Source organism: Theobroma umbraticum, unplaced genomic scaffold (genome assembly GCF_002168275.2).
Source record: "Theobroma umbraticum cultivar Fairchild unplaced genomic scaffold, ASM216827v3 scaffold_30.0, whole genome shotgun sequence".
NCBI lineage: Eukaryota > Viridiplantae > Streptophyta > Magnoliopsida > Malvales > Malvaceae > Theobroma > Theobroma umbraticum.
Genome location: NW_018397254.1, coordinates 13,501,173 through 13,517,827, shown reverse-complemented (window position 1 = coordinate 13,517,827; position 16,655 = coordinate 13,501,173). Strand labels below are relative to the sequence as shown.

At 36.5% G+C, this 16,655-nt stretch overlaps 2 protein-coding genes across 5 annotated transcripts; one reads left to right on the top strand and one right to left on the bottom strand.

The window, feature by feature from the left end:
* The first annotated feature begins 1,780 nt into the window (after positions 1 to 1,780).
* LOC110428021 (catalytic/ hydrolase) lies at positions 1,781 to 5,544 on the top strand. Of its 2 annotated transcripts, none has more exons than XM_021443698.2 (10): positions 1,781 to 2,066; positions 2,206 to 2,277; positions 2,368 to 2,447; positions 2,902 to 3,001; positions 3,076 to 3,129; positions 4,106 to 4,183; positions 4,367 to 4,464; positions 4,562 to 4,619; positions 5,011 to 5,132; positions 5,300 to 5,544. In XM_021443698.2, the coding sequence occupies exons 1-10, from the start codon at positions 1,845 to 1,847 to the stop codon at positions 5,316 to 5,318; spliced, it is 903 nt and encodes a 300-aa protein (XP_021299373.1). In that variant the 5' UTR covers positions 1,781 to 1,844; the 3' UTR covers positions 5,319 to 5,544. The 2 variants fall into 2 exon arrangements, with proteins under 2 accessions (XP_021299373.1, XP_021299370.1); XM_021443695.2 differs by having other exon boundaries at positions 1,783 to 2,066; positions 5,283 to 5,544.
* A 235-nt stretch (positions 5,545 to 5,779) lies between these two features.
* LOC110428007 (uncharacterized) lies at positions 5,780 to 14,764 on the bottom strand. Of its 3 annotated transcripts, none has more exons than XM_089782595.1 (11): positions 14,353 to 14,764; positions 13,239 to 13,283; positions 13,013 to 13,086; positions 11,019 to 11,885; positions 10,818 to 10,911; positions 10,614 to 10,739; positions 9,713 to 10,510; positions 7,436 to 9,613; positions 7,270 to 7,342; positions 6,512 to 6,663; positions 5,780 to 6,287 (listed from the first exon to the last, which is right to left on the bottom strand). In XM_089782595.1, exons 1-11 carry the CDS (start codon positions 14,426 to 14,428, stop codon positions 5,956 to 5,958), a joined length of 4,815 nt encoding a protein of 1,604 aa, XP_089638721.1. In that variant the 5' UTR covers positions 14,429 to 14,764; the 3' UTR covers positions 5,780 to 5,955. The 3 variants fall into 3 exon arrangements, with proteins under 3 accessions (XP_089638721.1, XP_021299350.1, XP_021299358.1); XM_021443675.2 differs by having other exon boundaries at positions 6,557 to 6,663; XM_021443683.2 differs by having other exon boundaries at positions 6,557 to 6,663; positions 10,614 to 10,736.
* Positions 14,765 to 16,655: the final 1,891 nt, after the last annotated feature.

Sequence of the window (16,655 nt, the reverse complement as noted above, 5' to 3'; positions counted from 1 at the left end):
TTATGTTAAAAACTCCTATACATTTACTTTTAAAGTGCTTAAGTGTTTTCATGTAAAAACGAATTTAAAATATTTATAAAAAATAAGCTACATGGGCAAACCCCTCATTTATTAAAGGTTGACCCCCATTCAAAGAATGTGCGAAATTCCCCCCCCCCCCCACCCTCTCCCATTTCCCTTTTCTTCCCCACCATATAGGGTTGATCGTTAGAGTTTAAAACCAGCCGCTAGATATGAAATTCAAAAGTAAAATGACTAATTTCTTCACCAAACATTTTCTAACGATTTCAAAACGTTTCCAATTATAAAAAAGATTTCTTCAACACATTTTCTAGGTTCAAAGAATTGAGAAAAATATCAAACCATCAACGAATCAAATGTTATGAAGAAAATATTAAACCAAGTTAGAGCAAGTTATTCACATTCTTCCACCAAGCTTTTAAGTTATCTTTGTGCCATAATTTCTGTCTGCTTTCATGCCTATCATTTGTATTCATCTTTATCACTGTCATACTTTTCCATACTTGTACTTATCTAGCAAAACTCACTTTTTAGAGGTTTATTTGCTTCAATCTTGTAAAAAGGAAGGATTATATCTTAGCCTTCAAAAAGTAATGTTTGAAGGTTGCACTTGAGTCTTGAAAAGTATAGAAGTTATACCTTAACCTTCAAAAAGTAGTGATTAAGGCTCTGTTTGAACATTTAAAAGGTATTGTATTAAATTTATTCCATATTAGCATCCGAGCATTTGGCTGATTAGTTAGTGCATTATCCCTCTGCCTAAAGAGTAGGGTTCGAATCCCCCTTCTCTAATTATTAAAAAAAAATTATTCTATATTATATTAAACTCCTTAACTTGTTCAAGTAAAGGAGGTAAGCACTAAGAAAGGGCCAAACCTTTATAAATTCTTTATGCATTTTCTCTTTACTCTTCTTGTGCATTTTACTTTACTTTGAAGAGATTTGAAAATTTGTTCTTAACTTGTTTATTTTTTAATTTACTCTTCAAATTACTTTTAACACACTTTGATGGGAAAATAAGTTTGAGAAAATTATTTTTAACTTGCCTTCATTGGAAATTTAATTTTGAGATAAGAAATTTTATAAATCCAATTCACTGTCTTCTTGAATATTTCTATATTATTATTGAGTTAACATTTCTAATAATATTCAAAGGATAATATCTAAATTAGCCCTTCAATATTATGAAAATTGGAAATAAGTTCGCATCTTTAATTGGATAAAATTAAGGCTATATATCCATTAAATCTAAAAATTGAGGAATCATGTCCAATTTAGCAAACAAAAAGAGCACATCCTCCTCAATCGTTGCATTATAATTAATCAATCACAATCATGAATTATGCAAGATGGATGAAACAAACCCACTCTTGTAAGATGCATTATTATATAATTTTTTATTGTGATTAGATAATTTCAAAATATTGTATTGGGTTTTGCGGTTCTTGACATTCAATCTCCCTAATTTGGATGTCTTTATGATTTGGGGTTGTATTTACTTTTTATGTCTTGTTAATTTTTCTTATGTACTCATAAAGTTCAAGTCAATTTGACTTGACATAAAGTTCAATCTAATTAATATTATTTCTAATATCCAAATCATAAACTAAAAATCAAATATATTTTTATATTCTAAATTTCAACTACGATAAATCTTTGGTAAGTATAATTTATTATATGGGAAATTTAACATTAATATCTTACAACTAGGATAGAGAGCCTGTTTCCATTTTTTTTATAAAGTTTCAAGGTTCTTTTGATATTATCCGTAAACCACAGAATGCTTGTGGTCTCTGAATTTACTTTACTACCCATTATCAGCGATGGCAGTGAGGTTACTGATACTGAAACCTCTTCTTTCGGGTTCCATCTTGGGTCAGTGCTGCCGCGCTCGACGACCTCTTTTGCCCCAAGCCTTCTCCAGGAAACCACAATTCAAAGTGTCTGCAGCAAAAATGGCATCCACTGAAGCAGAAACCAATCGAAATTCTTCTAAAGCCAAGGCCATCGATTCACATTTGCACATATGGGCATCTCCTCAAGAGGTAAACTCAGTTCTCTTCCGTCCCGCATTAGGCAGTTTTGATTTGCACATAGTGGTACTAAAAGTTGTTGTTCTGGGTTCAAAAAACTAATTTTAGATGATGGCTAACTATAAGAAAGAACGCCTTTCTTTGTGTACAGGCTGCTGATATGTATCCTTTCTTTCCTGGGCAAGAACCCTCGTTGCCTGGACATTTAGACTTCTTGCTCCAGGTATCAGCCTCTATGGTTTTGGTCACTAGTTATTTCTTTTCCGGGCAACAACCCGCTGATAAAATATCCTTCATTCTTTTCTCCCTGCAGTGTATGGAAGAAGCCAGTGTGGATGGTGCACTCATTGTCCAGCCCATAAATCACAAGTTTGATCATTCACTGGTCACGAGGTCTGCTGAGAAATGACAATAAATACGCATTTACTTATTTATGATAATTGCTGTTAATGTTTTATTCACCCTGCTTTTACGTGTTGTGAAGCTATAAAGCCACATGAAAGTAGTGGTTGAAATAAATAAAAACAAAAGAGTGCTGGACATGAGTTATGCAACTATTATAGGTGACAATAGCTGCATTGATAAATTAGTGCTTGACCTCTTGGAGGCGTTGCTTATATGTTACAACTAGAAATTCGCTAGGACAGAAGGTTGAAGACTGATGATTGAGAATTTAGCATTTGGTTACTCTTTTGAGCCATGTTCCTTTTAAGAACTAGCCCTTAGATCATAGAAGAATGATCCAATTGTCATCAAAGGTTCACATATTTGACAATATTTTCATACTACCTAATTGCTTACACAAATCGGGAAAGCATTGCCTAATACCAACATTATCATTGGATAGTGTCCTAAAGAAACACCCCACCAAATTTGTCGGTTGCTGCCTTGCAAATCCTGCAGAAGATGGAACTGGGGTTAAGCAGCTTGAAGATCTCATTTTGAAGGTTTTGATTATTTTTTGTTATCAGATAACTCCTATTCTTGCGATATTTTCTTAGAATTTAATTTTTCATGCCAGGATGGTTATGGTGCTGTTCGCTTTAATCCATATCTATGGCCTTCTGGCCAACAGGTATTAATCTTGATATGGATCTTTTACTTCTATTAGGCAAGGTGTTGTCTCTGTATTAATCCACATGATGATCCTCAACACTTGATCCATATATCCGGTTTTAATTGGAGTAACTGTCTCTGCATCTAAGATGGAGCCAGGATGTCTTGTTCTAGCCTTGTCCATTTACATTAAATTGATAAGCATGATTGTCGTTCCTGTGGCCAATTAATTGATTGAAGAAACTGAGTCTAGATGTTTGATTTTAGTTAATTTATTCAAACTCTAAAAGTTATTTTACAACAAGCATGACGCTATACAAATACTAATGCGAACCAAAATGAATAAATCAGTTATATCACGCAAACAATAATGATGCAACCGGAAACAAGTGGTAAAGTTTATGAGTGACTTTCATCTTTAAAATATTCTAAAGTGCTTGACTTGATGACTTAGATATGGAGATGGGTATGAGGTCTTTTTAATCTTTTTCTTGAAATGCAAATGTTTTTCTGACTTTCTTTTACCTTTTCTTTTTTTGCTCAAGAATAATTTCCATTACAATATTAATGATCATCGGGTAAAAAGTCTATTTCTGAATTCGTTACCTATGTACATTAAACTCTTTTTAGGAAACTTTACTCATTATACTCATTAAAATCTGTTCTGGAGTATCAGTTTCTTTCTATTCTTGTATATAGAGTTTTGACAATTCATTCAAGAAAAAGATTTCTTAGGTAGTGGCAAAACCCTAAAATATATGTTCAATGGCGGTTACTCTTGGAGAGGAAATTTCTTAGGAAGACTGGCCATATGAAAGAAATATCCTATCATAAAGTATAGATGTAAACTTCATATATGAATCACATATTTCTTCAACGTATTCATATCAAGTGGTGGGTTGTTATTTTGTTATTTCTTTGATATGCAGTATAGGAGGGAAAGGACTAACATTTACTATTATCCTTGTTAAATATCATGCTTAATTCTAACCCAGATGACAAATGAAGTTGGAAAGGCAATGTTTTGTAGAGCAGGAAAGCTTGGGGTGCCTGTGGGTTTCATGTGCATGAAGGTATTGCAGTTCTCCCCTACATGATCTTTTCTTTCTGAAAGGAGGACTATTCTACATTGTTATTATTACTAATTAATAATTCCATAATCTACTTTATTACAGTGGCAAAAGTGCTATTCTGAAGTCTGAATCTATGATTCGCTGATTGGGATGACATCATCTTCATGAAATGAACTTTTTCAGGGTCTGAATCTTCATATTAAAGAGATTAAGGAACTATGCATGGAGTTTCCTTCAACGGTTGTATTGCTTGATCATTTGGCTTTCTGCAAACCACCAACGTAGGTCCTTGTAACTGGTCCTTTTAGGGAGAAATATTTCAACCTTTAGCTTGGAAAAGATAATTGATGTTAATTATTCTTTTGTCTTACTTTGCAGAAATGATGAGGAAAAGCTTGCTTTCTCTGAGCTCTTAAAGCTATCCAGATTCTCACAGGTATATAAACTTATATACGGCCTTCAATCTTCACTCAATTTGCAGTGATATTCCTTCTTATTTTCTTTTTCGCTGTTCCCATCATCATGAAGAAGCATTGACTGTTTAGAACTTCTGGTGAAGATCATTAAATTTCCTCAATATCCAATTGAGAAGGAGTTCCCTGGCTCCTTTTCGCTTAGAATACTAGCAAAATGAAAAAGTCGAATTTTATTAAAGAAATATGCACCGTTTAGCTCCTTTAGTTCATGCTTCGTACACTAAACTTGTAATTCAGACATTTATTTTATTATTATCTGCACTTGTGTTCTTTTAATATAAATGCCATTAGGAGCACTAAATTAGAATCTGATATACAATTAGTTATTACGATGTAACTTTAATTGGACAGGTATATGTCAAAATCAGTGCACTATTCAGGGTGTCAAGAATGCCATTCCCATACCAGGATTTAGTTCCAATTCTCTCTGAAGTTGTCTCAAGCTTTGGAGCAAACCGTGTCATGTGGGGCAGGTAACTTTCAGTCTAGCATTGTCTTTTACTCTTCCAGGTTTCAACCAAAAGTTTGATTTTCCAAAGGAGACCAGAGTGGGGGTGAGTTTGCTGAAATAGGGTACGTATGACAACAGAGGAAAGGATAATGTTTTGAATATACTATTGCAGTGATTTCCCATTTGCAGTTCCCGAATGCGGTTATAAAGGAGCAAAAGAAGCAGTATCTCTTATTGCCAGTCAGGTACCTTTATCATCATCTGAGGTAGAATGGATCATGGGCAGAACACTTATGCAACTCTTTCAAGGTCAATGGCTTCCTTAGGCTAGTCTTTTAGTCAATGTATTTTTCTCATGTACACCCATCGTTTAACCGTACAGGTATTTGTTTAGGGCTACAATTTTAAGTCTATTGTATAAGTTGATGATTGAATCCAGTCCAGTAGTTTTACATTCATAACTGCTACTAGCTTTGGATCTCTGAGAAAACTATAGACTCATCTTTCATTGTGGAAACCAAAACAAGTCTATTCAGCCAGCCTGTTTGAAAACATTACTAAGCTCTCTCTACGAAATGTAATTTGAAACAAGGTTTTGAGAATGGATGCACAACACTTATTGAAGCCAGCTTTAAATTATACGTGCTTTCGTTGTAACATTTGTTAGTCTGTACAAATCTGTATCTTGTGATTGAGTCGCTGTACTCGTCCTAAACCAGGTACTCTGCACTCTCATTTTCACTAGAGTGAAAAAGAAAAAAAAATCAAAGAATTTTTATCACCCTATACAGCTACAGCTTACAAGGGAAGGGAAAATATCATACAGAAATTACAGAAGATACGATCTAATCATCTACACGTTGTATTTCACCCATCATAATGCGATTGCTTGTGACTTTAAAACCCAGAAGTGCAGGATCAATCTGCCTCCCTTTCTTCCCTTTCTTTTTGCCGCCCCTGCCCCCTTGGGTCCCATCTGAAGACTCTGGGCCCGCTGTTCCATGGACTTCTGGCATGGCATTCTTCTTTGCATTACTTTTCAACATGTCAATAAATGATGCCTCGGAGACATCACCATCACCGTAAGATGAGGTACGTCGGAAGCGCATCTCCTTCTTGGCCGATGCCGCAATGTCTGAATGGTTGGCTACATTTCCCCCAAAATCTCGCTTTCCTCCTGTGATTATCACAACATTAAAGGCATTACTTTTAAGCATGCAGAGAAAAAGGACAAATATGAACTGTTCCATAATGAACACAGATTCCAACAAGACAGTAGCCTTGAAAGGTGTTACAGGATGAAACAATTCACGCTCCTCAAAAGTGATTTTACTACTACCCATCTTTCCCCCAGTGTTTCTCACACAAAAAGTTTCCAAGAAAAATAAGGTATTGAGATGCTAGTATTTCCCTCATTGCTGCTTAAAGAATTTTTTCCCCTGCTACCTGGATTGGAGACAAGATCGGACAATCCTTCCTCAGATGATGAAGTACGAGAGACAGGTATATGTCTCAACAACATGTTGTCTTGAGCTTTCGCTGGGACTTGCACACTGTCAATAGGCCGAAATGAGCAAAGCGTCAGTATGATGTATTTGTCACAAAAGAAAAGACAACCTGCTACTGCAACAATGCATAAACTAGAGGGTCATCATTCCCATTGGCACCTGCAAGTTTCCAACAGGTTGATAGCAAAACTATAGCAGAATAAGAAAGACAATCTTTTAGCATTCAAAGTTGAGGTTATTTGGTAAGACAAACAAGAAAAAGAGGGAAAACAAAGTGGCTGAAATATGATGAAATAGTTGTTCCAAGCAAGGAGACTTAACTCCATTTTCTCCCAATTCAATAGTTTAATTACATAGCTGTGCAACCAGACAGTTATTGTGCGTCTCAAAAGCATGGTTATGCACCTCATTTCATCCAGGACAACCAGGCAAGACAGCAACAGGGTTGATAAGTTGGGGTAACCAGAAAACCCAAGATGCAGACTTTCTAAGTTTAGGTCTAAACTGAGTGCAAATGTAGGAAAAATGCATATTCATAACTCCTCCTTTCATGGCCATCCAGGCTTTAACATATAGCTCAATAGTATCGTGTTTACTAAAGCAGCATGAAAATTTAAAAAAGATAAAAACCGTTATTGAAATGAAACTAACCAGTCTTTGGCTATATCTTCTGAAAATAAATTGCATGATCCAATATTGTCATTGTAAAAGCCAGCATTTCCACCTACGAGAATTTCAAAATTAGACTCTTAAGTTAGATTTTCTTTTCTTTCCAAAAACGAGAGCACATATCAGATATATATAACACCAAATTTACCAGAAACACCAAGTGATGAATGTCTACTGAGAGCATTAATTGGAATCTCCCCTTTTTCTACAGAACTCAACCTTCCTGGCTTGGGGATGCCATCTTGACCCTCAAATATTGATCCCATTGTCAGCGCATCACTTTTAGATCCATAGTTTCTGCACTCAAGATCTGGCAACTCTTTGGCCGCAGTTAACAAACCAGTCACATTAGCACCTCTGTAAATTGCTTGAGTATTCTCACCAATGCGTGACAGGAAGGGCTGTCCCTCAGAAAATGCTCCAGATTCAGCCCTAAATGGCAGCCTTTCATTGCTTTCTAAACTGCCAGCCTGCTTATCAGCTAAAGTAATATGTGATGGTTCAGAGGAGCTTGAACCATAAGAACCTACCACAAATGACTTGTTTAGACCTGCCTCTTGCTCTGCTAGAACACCAAATGGGTGATCCAAAGAACTTGATCCTGTATAGACGCCAGATGGAGCCCTATCTAATGACTCGGGCTGATGGCCAGATTTCTGATGCAGCAATTCCATCAACAATTGCCTGGACTTGTCCTCATTGAGCCCATCAGACATCCATAAACCAGGATTCTCAGAAGTCATTTTGACTTCTGAATCCCTTTTCTGCCGTTCAGAATTGATACACAATTTCTGAATTTGAGATTCCATCCAGTCATTTCCCAGTTGTCCATTGCTCTCAGACCAGCGGCCCTCATTTGCATCCAATTGGGAAACATGACCCTGATTGGGGACTAAAGAGTGGTGCGGATTGTGGGGGTGGATGCCAGAAGAAAATGTTACAGCTTGACCAGTAGATTGTATATGTGTGCTTGGCTCCAACACATCTAAACCTTTCGCACGAGCCATAGCGTTTACTACATCCATATTAACCCCAGAAGCACCAGCAGGCAAAGACATTGATCGTTCAAATTGCAATGAGGAAGGCTCAAAACGCATTTGATTAAGCTGCTCCCTTAATGTAAGATTACGCTCTAGGTGACTTAGCTGCTCCTCATGGATAGGCCTTTGCTGTTGTTGATAAAAGTCTAAGGGGCTAAAGCCTGAAGAATGAACTTGGTTAATACCAGCATGGCTCCTGAGAAGCTGATTGGTCCGATCAGCTGGCCATATGGAGTCTAGATCCCTTTGTTCATTATGCTGTCTCAATCCCATTGAGAGCTGCCTCTGCAGCTGCTCTTTTTGAAGAAGCTGATGCTCCAAAGACTGCAATTGCCCATGCTGTGCCCGTGAAATTAATTCAAATAGGTCTCTTTGAGGCTCTTCTTGTGGTGCTTGACCAAATTTTGCTTGAACAAGCTGCTCTATCGATGGAACATGCCTTTGATGATTATGTGACTGATGTTGCAGCTCATGTATAAGCTGCTGCTCCAATAAAATCTGATCAAGAACATTTTTGGATATGATAGGATCCAAATATGACTGCCCAAGGCCAGGGTCAGGCACTTGACCATGCAACAGTTGCTCAAGAAGAACTTGTTGAACTTGGGACTGTTGTCGCTCCTGTAAAAGCTTTTGCTGCTGATGAAACTGTAGCTGTTGCTGCAATTGATACTGCTGGAGCTGAAGCTGCCGCTGTTGTTGCATCTCTAGAGCTAAAAGGTGTTCCATATCTGGCGCAGAATGGTTGGACAATTGCCGCTGGTGAACCAAATTCTGATTCTGACTTGGCACATGTTCCAAAACTGATTCATTAAGGCGTGCATGAGGAGACAACATATTCAGCTGTTGGAATTGCTGTTTCTGAGCTTGTTGAGACATAAGTCGCTCTGCTAAATCAAAATGGTTTGATTCTTGTTCCACATGCAACATATGGCGAGCAGCCAAAACATCTTGATACAAGTTATTGTCAGGAAGTACACTTTTCCTATAAACATCAGACCATGACTCTCCTCCAGCAACAGCTGGATCAGCCACAGGACCAAATGAAGCAGCCCTCCCAATGCCATTGGAAGACTGGTTGTTCCTTGATTGAGCACTGTCAAGCTCAGACCACAATAAGCCAAAATGATGCAACTTACTATTATTTTGATTTGACATAGAAGTTTCTGTTAACTCATTGGGAAGATACAGGTGGCTACTAGAATTTGCCAAAGGATCGTGAACATGGCCAGAAGATTTTGCAACAGGATAGCCAGAATTATCTGATCTTCCTGGGAATACAATTTCTGGAAAGAAACATTTAATCATCAGCATAGAATATACAGAAGAACTGAACTATCAGGTAATAGAGTTCAAACACACTGAATAAGTATAAATAAACAGACCTTCATCTTGTGCAACAAAATCTTCAAAATTTTGACCCTCAGAACGTGGCATTTGCAGTGGAGCCTCAGGCTCAGATATTCTTGACTGAACATGCTGAGATGAGAGGCTGTTGAACTCAGACACTGAGTGGTGCAGGTCATTTTCTATGGATGAAGCTGGAATGTTGCTGACTGGAGCAGAAGCAGGTAAACTAGCCTCCAAATTTACTCCAAAAGCCCCTGACTCTTCTAGTTTATTCAAATCAATAACACTGCCATGTCCATCTTTGGCTTTCAGATGTGGCATGATATCACCCAATTCCTGAAAAGGTGTTCCTTCAGGAGAATCTGCCAGACGTACTGGCAAGTCAAGCCCAAAGAAACCTTGTTCAAACCACATTATGATGTCAGCCCCAAGGAACGGACCCTGTGTATTCCCCTGAGGATCAATGTAAAACAAAGTAAACTCCTCAAGTGAAGTTCCCCCTCCCGCGTTCTTTGCCTCACTGTTACTCTCCATTAGCTGCCCATCACTACTCTGAGTTTGCTGGAAGGCCACATGAAACAAAGAACTTGAATCACCAGGAAGATTCAATTTGATGTCAGAAGAAGGGGTTGACTCATTGCCTTCAAATTGAGGATGACCAGAAGCAGCAAAGTCCATCTGCCAATTTTCACTAATGTTATGGTGAGTAGAACCAACCTCCATTGCACTGCAAATGCCATTAGTTTTAGGGACTGTTGGTACAAATCCATCTGAATTTGATGGAAGAGAGATGGAAGAAATTTTATCCACTTCTTCATGAGTGACTCCTTTTCCTGAAACAAAATACATTCAGTTTCCTTCCTGCATCTAAATGGTTGCAGTACCATATTTCCAATTATCTTTCCCTTTCCAGGTAATAGACAAATTATTGCTTACCAGCTACCACATGAGCTCGATGTGCATCAGTACTTGCAGCTTCTTGCAAGTTATCAACAGTTGCTCCACTGAGTTTTTGGCTGAGGATACCCTGTTTATCCTCAGAGGATTCTACATCTCCAACTTCTAGCCAAGTAAATGAAAGAGTCAGATATACCATCAAGCATACAAGAACTGAGGTAAGATCAAAGTATAAAGTTGTACCTGACACATTTTCATTTGACCTCCCCTGTCTACAGGAACTGTACACTACACCACTGCTGGTGACCTTACCCTTCCATATATCACTAAGGCTAACCTGTTAGTGTTACAAAAACAATCTAATCAATTACCAGAGAAAGGAAAGAATTAAAAGTAACAAATCACTATATGACAGGTAAACTAATCACAAAAAAAAATTGTTACCTCCTCTTCAGTATCAGGGGCAACAAAAGCCAATGGTTCAACAAAGCCCACTTGAGTTAAAGGAGGTGATTCTTCCTTCCCATCAGGCATGGCAGCAAAAGATGGATCAAGCTTTTGTATGCGATAAATGTCAAGCAGCTTCCCTCTAGGATAGCGAAAAGTATCAGCTAAAAGGTTTGGTTTTCCAGGGACAGTTTCACTTCTAAATAAGTAAACGGCACCGATGGTGCTTGCAGATGAAGACCTTCCAATACCAGCTGACCTTCCCCGTCCAATGGTAAAACCAGGATTATGACTCTCCACCCGTCCTTTCTCAGGTCCAAATCCAGGAGCACCACGAGCGGAAGTTGATCCACTTGAATGCACCTCCATTCTATGGCGTGGCCTCCATTTATCACGAGAATCTGTGTCACGCTCAGAAACTGAACGGTTACTCACAACAAATGACTGATTGTCATTGTGAGTATCTTCCTTCTCCTTTTCAGCATCTGTCCTCTTCTCAGAGCGGGATTCCTTCTCTTTATCTTCAGGACCCCACCTAGACGACCATTTGCTATCACGGCGAGATTCATGCCCAGGATTGCGGCTGTTACCATCATGCCACCGATCAGAGGATGGCAAAGATCTACTTTCAGTTGTTTCCCTCATTGAAGCAGTGTCAACACGACGCTCTCCTTTCCTGCGATCTCTCCTACCACTGAGTAAGCCAGTTTCTCTTTCCTCTTCACGCCAGCGGCGGCTGCTTTCACTCTCAGTTACAATCCTCCTCCAATCTTTTTTTTCCTCAGATCCATCCAAGCGCCAGCCCTCCTTCTGGTTGGGATCACTGGAGTTTCCAGTCGACATAGAAGTTGGAGCACGTGTATCCTGTGATACATGTCAAAACAATGAGGGAAGCATGCAAAGCAGTATAACATTTGGCAAAGGGAATCCGGCATCCTCCAAGTGGCTTTTTTTATAAAAATACAAACACTACTTCTCACATTTTGGGAAATTGTCCATTTTAAATAACTAATGAAAGATAATATTTAAACTTTCCAGCATTACTCTCATCAACATTTCAAGTTTCAAATAGTGAAGCCAAAGGCAATCAAAGTACCTCAATGCAGCACGTTTTAAGAAATACTAGTATAATAACAAGTGAACACATGGATTCATGTTCCCTACAGAAGTTGCAAGTCCCGAGTGGCCAGGATGGTAAACAATATTTGATGCAGAGGAGTATATCAAGGGTCAATTGCATATACTATTACAAATCCCTAAAAATATTCATGTATTACTCTCTCACCCAAGTTTGGGTCGAACTTGTGAGCAGGAAAAGCAATCAAGCTCCATGATAACATCTAACCTGCAACAGAAACGCTGAGGGGAAAACTAAAAGTTTATACTAAAATGACTGAATCACCATCAGAAGCAAATGTATAGCCCTATGGGTCACTCCGAACTCTTAGTTTAAAGCTACTCTTATGGTCCAAGTCTTATTAATAAAAGTAGCAACCTAGTAAGACCTGATGTGTAGGAGAGTATCCCAGGTATATGTAGGATCTTAGGGCCAGGCATATGCATATGTACAAGGTACAATGTATGTTGCTTTTGTTTCTGCATCATAATATCAAGAAAGAAGCTTTAACAACTTGAGCAATGCAAAAGCATGATTTGTTTAAACAGCAGAGGAGGTAAATTAATTAAAGAGAAGATAAAGTTGAAGCTCCGACATGACCGGACACCAACATTGTTTCCACCAATGAGTTCATTAAGCAAATTTACAATTGCGAATTTTCCTAAAAGAACTATAGAATAAGTGTATGAAACTTCTAAAACCTAAAATAAAACCAACATGCAACACGCAGATTAAGGAGTATGAAACTTCTAAAAACTAAGATAAAACCAACAAGCAACAAGCAGATTAAGGAGCAAGAAGGAGCATCATAGCAAATCTGATAAACATGTCAATCTTATAAATACAAAAATAAAAACTCAGAAAACCTATATACCATCTTTGTCTCGGTGGGTTTAGCATAGAGCCATTGTGGAGATAAAGGTATGCTGCTCTCTGATGCCAGTTGATCTGCAGCAAACAATTAAATCAAATCAAGTGTTACTTAAAAACAAGCAATATCCCCGAGAAAAGAAAATGATAGAAACAAGCAACATGGTTACGACCAAGTTACTCCTTATTTGACAACAAAACCACTGCAAGATCAACGGACATAAAGCTACCTTTCGAATCATCAACTTTTTCCTCATTTCCTCCCAAAGCTTCCACTGCCATAAGATGTGCAAAAGTGAAAAGAGAATAAGAGAATGTTAAATTTCTACAAGTAAAATCCAGTTGACACAAAGTAAGCCAACCAACAAGAGAAACCTCTAACACACACTCTTTCTCCCCCAACAGAGACCACAAAATGCAAACAATCAAAGGTCAAGAAAATATTAATTGTGGTTCAGAAATTAAGATCTCCTAGCAACTAATAATATACTCTTGACTTGTAAAATTGAGCAACAACGCTATAACTTCAATAATTTCTCAACAAAGACACTAGATGAATTGCTGTTCTATAGAAGGAACAACTGTATTAGCTAATCCACTCCAAAATGGAAACCAATACATTTTAAACCTGATGCCATGTGGGCTTTTAGCAAAGGGGGTTAAGGAGTGGAAGTTCGAGTAGAAAACCTAAATTAAGCTGTAGCTCATCTCTAGTAGTTTCAAGAAACCTACATATCAAGATGTGCTGCAAAACAACCTAAAACCACGAAACAAAACCAAAGCCATTTGCTCAGGACGGAAATAAAGTCCATTCATTATGAAATTGGGAGGAATGAACTTACCAATAACAAAAAATTCCACAAAAAAAAAAAAAACCAGATCCTTCTGGAAACCACAAAGCACAATAACAAACGAAACCAAAATACAGATAAAAACCTAATATCAAGAATATATTTCAGTAAAATAAACAATAAGAACATAATTAACAACTAAAAATCTATTAAATTAAAAAACTGAAGCATTAATTACTATTATTCCAAGACAATCAAACAGAGTATAAACCAAAGTGAATTAAAAAAAAAACGAGTCCGACTATCGAATGCATCGCGTAAGAGAGAGAAAGAGATAAAACAAGAGCTGAAGAAGTTTAAAACCCTAAAAAAAATAAAGTTCGAATCCAATAGCACAAATTAAAGTCGTACGACTACTCGGATACGCTTCAGTTCAGATCGATAAAATCCGTAAATCTCACATTTGCTCTAATGTCAATAAAAATCGATCGAATAGAGGAGAGAAAAACCGTATGGGAAATTAATGGAAAGTAATGAATAAGAGAGGAAGCACCTTTGGAGGTCCAGGAGCGATCAGACGACTTAGATGAAAGGAGATCGTCCGGTAGATCGAGCTTGCCGTCAGCCATCAGACGGTCGAGACGTCGTAAATACAGAGAAAGAGTGTTATAGAAGACAGTGAAGATCAGAAGAGAGAGTAAACGGAGAGTGATTGTACAAAGCTGAGAAAGCCGGAGAAATATGGAGAGAGAGAGAGAGAGAGAGAGAGATGGAGATGCTTTGGAAGATTGGGAGTTTCGGAGATCGTAGGACTTCGAAAGAAGGTAATTTGTCGAGAGAGAGAGAGAGAGAGAGAGAGAGAGAGAGGGCTGTGTCTTGCCTGAGTGTATGAAAGATTGAGAGAGGAAGAAAAGGGTAAGGAGGGTTTGGGTGGTCAGAACAGGCGAAATCTGCTAATCAAGTAAGGCGATACAGGTTGCCTCTTTAAATTAAAAAAAAAAAAAACTTAACAAAGAACCCTCAAAAATAAATTGGAAATAGCATAAAATAGTGTCTTTCTTACATATATAAATATATATATTATGTATATTATATATATGTTTGAACCCTTTTGCATTTTAAAAAGGTCCGATGGCTTTTTCATTTTTCATGTTGGTCTGTCATTGCCTAAACGACTCTAATTTTATGTGCCAAAATCACACTTACCATTTAAATTAAATATTCCAACCTTTGTTGCGGTGAAAATCCTGTTCGCCTCTTCTTTTTTTTTTGAGCATTTTACGTTCCTCCCAATTATGGCCATATGTTAACTACCTACTACAACTTGCCCTCTGACAGATCCATAGGGAAATAGGAATTGAACAACCATCCCACTTTCACATTCACTTAAAGAGTTTGTCAAACCTTGTAGCTAATAAGCTAAAAAGTCAGTAACGCTTTCTTTTTTCTAGAGAGCACATGCCAAAATATTTATCCTGTTTTTTTATCCTCACTGAGAAAATAAACTATAATTTAATTTTTAAAATTATTAAAGTATTAATATAAAAAATGTATTTAATTATTTCCAATAATCTCACTTAAATGTCCCATTGGGCTGAGGTGGAGCCCCGACGTTGAGTATTCAAGATTTCAGGTGGACTTTTATTTAGCTTGACTGGACCCTAACCATGCATTCTTTGGGTACAAGTATGCGCCATTAGCAACATATTCAAAGACCTTTGGAAATCACGAATCAATAGGCACAAACTTGATACTACAGCAACCGAGAATTGAACACTCGAGGACAAAAAAAAATCTTGTAGCAAGGAATGAAACAACTACTTCCACGTAAGCCCAGCATTACAATTTGGCTGGGACATGGGAGAAGCTTTCAAAATTTTGTTTGAATAATTCCCTACAAATAAGATTCTCAACCAGTTTATACACAACAACTGAGACAAGAGAACCCTATACCTACATTCAGGACGAAATTAGTTGATTTTTGTTGAGAGGTCAAAAATAGAGAAATAAAGATTAGAAATTTTACAAATTAATATATTAAATTTAATTAATAATAAAAGATTGATAATAAAAAATAATTTTATATAATATGTAAATTAATAAAAAAATATTTATAATAGTCTTTTAAAAAAATTGTGCTTGATTATATTTTTTAAATTCAAATTTATCAATTAAAAATTATGTATTGAAAAACATCGATTTCTTTAAGATGAAGTGTTAGATATTTTGATTCACATTGCTTTTATCCATGAGTTAAAGCATTAAGGTTTGATGATTCAAGGTAAGAGAATCATTTAGACGATTTGCATCTTTTTTTATTAAGATTTTGTCAATTATTTTTAACCTTCTTATATTTTAATCAAACTTGACAAAAACATTAATGCATTTAATATCTACTATTTTTATTTTATTTCTATTTAAACTTATAATACTAAATAAAAACTATAACGTATAAAATATAAATAGTTAAATACGATATATAAGATTAATAATTTCTTCTTATATAATTAAGATTGTTTAAAGACTATATATTCAATATAAAATGTAAAGCATATAAAAAAAAGATATACTCAAGATAATTTCCTCTTATATAATCAAGATTAATTAAAAAATGATATATTGATAAAATTTTAAGTAACAATGCAATACTACAATTTATAATTAAGAATTACATAATAATTTATTAATTTTAAAGATTAAAATCATGAAAAATAAAATCCACATAATAAAAAAAAAAGAAAAACATGATGAGTAGGAGATGAAATCCAAATATGACATATAGAAAAAGAAAAAAAATATGATTGATGGTTCATAGAAATTTAGAAAAGTAAATCTATAAAAATTTAAAACATATTA